Source organism: Penaeus vannamei, chromosome 29 (assembly GCF_042767895.1).
Source record: "Penaeus vannamei isolate JL-2024 chromosome 29, ASM4276789v1, whole genome shotgun sequence".
Taxonomy (NCBI): Eukaryota; Metazoa; Arthropoda; class Malacostraca; order Decapoda; family Penaeidae; genus Penaeus; species Penaeus vannamei.
This window is the reverse complement of record NC_091577.1, coordinates 29,531,669-29,534,168: the sequence shown is the minus strand read 5'-3', so window position 1 is coordinate 29,534,168 and position 2,500 is coordinate 29,531,669. Positions and strand designations below refer to the sequence as shown.

The 2,500-nt window shown below is 47.8% G+C and overlaps 1 protein-coding gene across 1 annotated transcript in view; it reads left to right on the top strand.

Annotated features, from left to right (window-relative positions):
* Positions 1–382: 382 nt before the first annotated feature.
* The window catches only part of LOC113808972 (uncharacterized), a 2,332-nt gene continuing 214 nt past the window's right edge, over positions 383–2,500 (top strand). Inside the window, exons 1-2 of the mRNA XM_027360455.2 lie at positions 383–662; positions 1,092–2,500. The exon at positions 1,092–2,500 is cut by the window's right edge and continues 214 nt beyond it. Of these exons, the coding sequence (XP_027216256.2) occupies positions 1,760–2,500 (741 nt within the window). The 5' untranslated portion in view covers positions 383–662; positions 1,092–1,759. The remainder of the gene's footprint in view (positions 663–1,091) is intronic.

The window sequence follows — 2,500 nt, the reverse complement described above, 5'->3', positions numbered from 1 at the left end:
CTAGATGAGTGTATGTTGCAGCACGAATGTAGAATATTTAGGAGTTATTAGGTTATTGAGTTACACGATATGTTGAAATCCTTCCGTATTTCTAAGATTTGTTTTTCATTCTCCGCGTCTCCTAGTTTAATTTCATTTCCTCTGTCTTTGTCTCTTTCTCTCTCTCTCTTTCTCTGTCTCCTGTTCGTCTTTACAAATCGCCTATTCTACAATATTGTTCCCAAAATATTCAACATTTCCGTACATCCTGTCAGTGCACGCATCCATGCTGTCGTATGCAACAGTCCTTTATATCACCAGAAGATTTAAAAGTCATTATAAGGCTTAATGTCAAACCTAGTTGTTATTTTCGCCCAAAACGTTTTGTACGACCAGAAGCTCCGCCCCTTCTCTGACGTCAGGCCAATGACAGGCACCTCCTCTCGCTCTCTCACGAACTCAAAACGTATTGCACTTCCATACTTGGGCGTCTACGTGTTCAGTACGTATTTGATTCTATAAAGACACTAGCCATATTCCTGTTGGCAGTAGACTCCAAGCGAGTAGTGAGAGAGCCACTCGCAGGAATTTCGAGTTCGGTTCTTTCATAAGGAAGAAAATTTTCCTGTGCTAACATCACGGGAAAGACCCTGCCTCTTTTCCTCTAGAATTATACATTCGTGGTGAGTGCTACTGGAGAACAACGTATAGAAAACATTTGTAATAAGTGCATGTTTCTGTGCTTAGAAGAAAAATGGAAGTGCCTATTATAAGTGAATTGCATAATACCTTTTCGGAGTTGTTTGGCTACAATTATACTTACAATACATACATCTAATATCGTCTCTATTCGTTTATTTACGCTGCCTAAGTATAGTGTCTCCATTCTATCTTTTATCCATGCAAAAATTTTAAGCAATAGGTAAAGTTTACGAAGCTAAAGGCTATTTCATGTGCAAAACGTTTTGTCCCCAAAGTGCAATTAAAGAAAATTGGTTCACTGGAGGAGGGACTACGATAAAATTATTGAGAGATGTTCAGCGCACAGAAAAAAATCTGAAAATGGTAACAAGTAAAGTTATGATTTTAAGAGCAATATTCTTCTTTTCTAGGTGCTGTAGGACCAACTGAGTGAATCTTCCACCCAATCTCACAACCGTCTCACGTTGTGACGGAGGTTGTTCCCTTGTTACACTCCCACAACACACTGTAACGACGGTTGTTCCCTTGTTACTCTCACAACTTACACGCTGTAACGAGGGTTGTTCCCTTGTTACACTCCCACAACACACTGTAACGACGGTTGTTCCCTTGTTACTCTCACAACTTACACGCTGTAACGAGGGTTGTTCCCTTGTTACACTCCCACAACACACTGTAACGACGGTTGTTCCCTTGTTACTCTCACAACTTACACGCTGTAACGAGGGTTGTTCCCTTGTTACACTCCCACAACACACTGTAACGACGGTTGTTCCCTTGTTACTCTCACAACTTACACGCTGTAACGAGGGTTGTTCCCTTGTTACACTCCCACAACACACTGTAACGACGGTTGTTCCCTTGTTACTCTCACAACTTACACGCTGTAACGAGGGTTATTCCTTTGTTACTCTCACAACTTACACGCTGTAACGAGGGTTGTTCCCTTGTTACTCTCACAACTTACACGCTGTAACGAGGGTTATTCCCTTGTTACACTCCCCCAACTTACACGCTGTAACGAGGGTTATTCCCTTGTTACACCCCACATCCACCACCACCTCCCCCTCCCCACCACATGGCTCCCCCTCACGGAACCAGCCTGGCTCTGCGCTCCATGGTCCGCATCCCCGGAAGCGGCTGGGACCGATCTGCGAGCGCCGTCTGCTGCGACTTCTCCAAGGTGTCGACCCTGGCTGCCTCCGCCGTCACGCCGCAGCCGCTGCCTCTGCTCCACCAAAAGATCTCCTCGCGGCCCTCTCCTGCCGCCTCCAACATGGACAAGCTAGCTGCTGACGAAGCTCAGAAGAAGGTCTGCGAGGAAGTGGCCGGGGGCTCCCGGAAGCGCACCTCTCAGCACACCCATCTGCCACCCGGGCCGTCGAGTTCCAAGCTTGCCAGGGCGTCGAACGAGACTCCGAAGACGCCGTCGGGTGTGGCGAGACAAGCGAACCCGCCGAGAGTTCAGGGAAGAACAGTAACTCCGGCGAAATTAGAGGAAAGAACAGTAACCCCGTCCGCCTTGCAAGTCGTCATGCTCCGGCCGGTGCAGCAGATAGCAAACTCGCCAGAGCAAATGCAGCCTGTGCCTACGATACAAGGGACACTGCAGGGGCGTCCTGTAACGCTAATACCCGTTACCTATCTGGCCGGAATTCCCTCGTCCTCGGCTGTAGCGGGGAGAGCGCCGTCGTCGTCGTCCTCAAAAGCAGCAGTTAGACCGACAGTTCCTATCGTGACAATGGGACCAGCTGTAGGCAGGGTTGCAAAGAAAATCCAACCCGTGCCCTCAGGTGTAATCCTCCAGACAGCTACAACA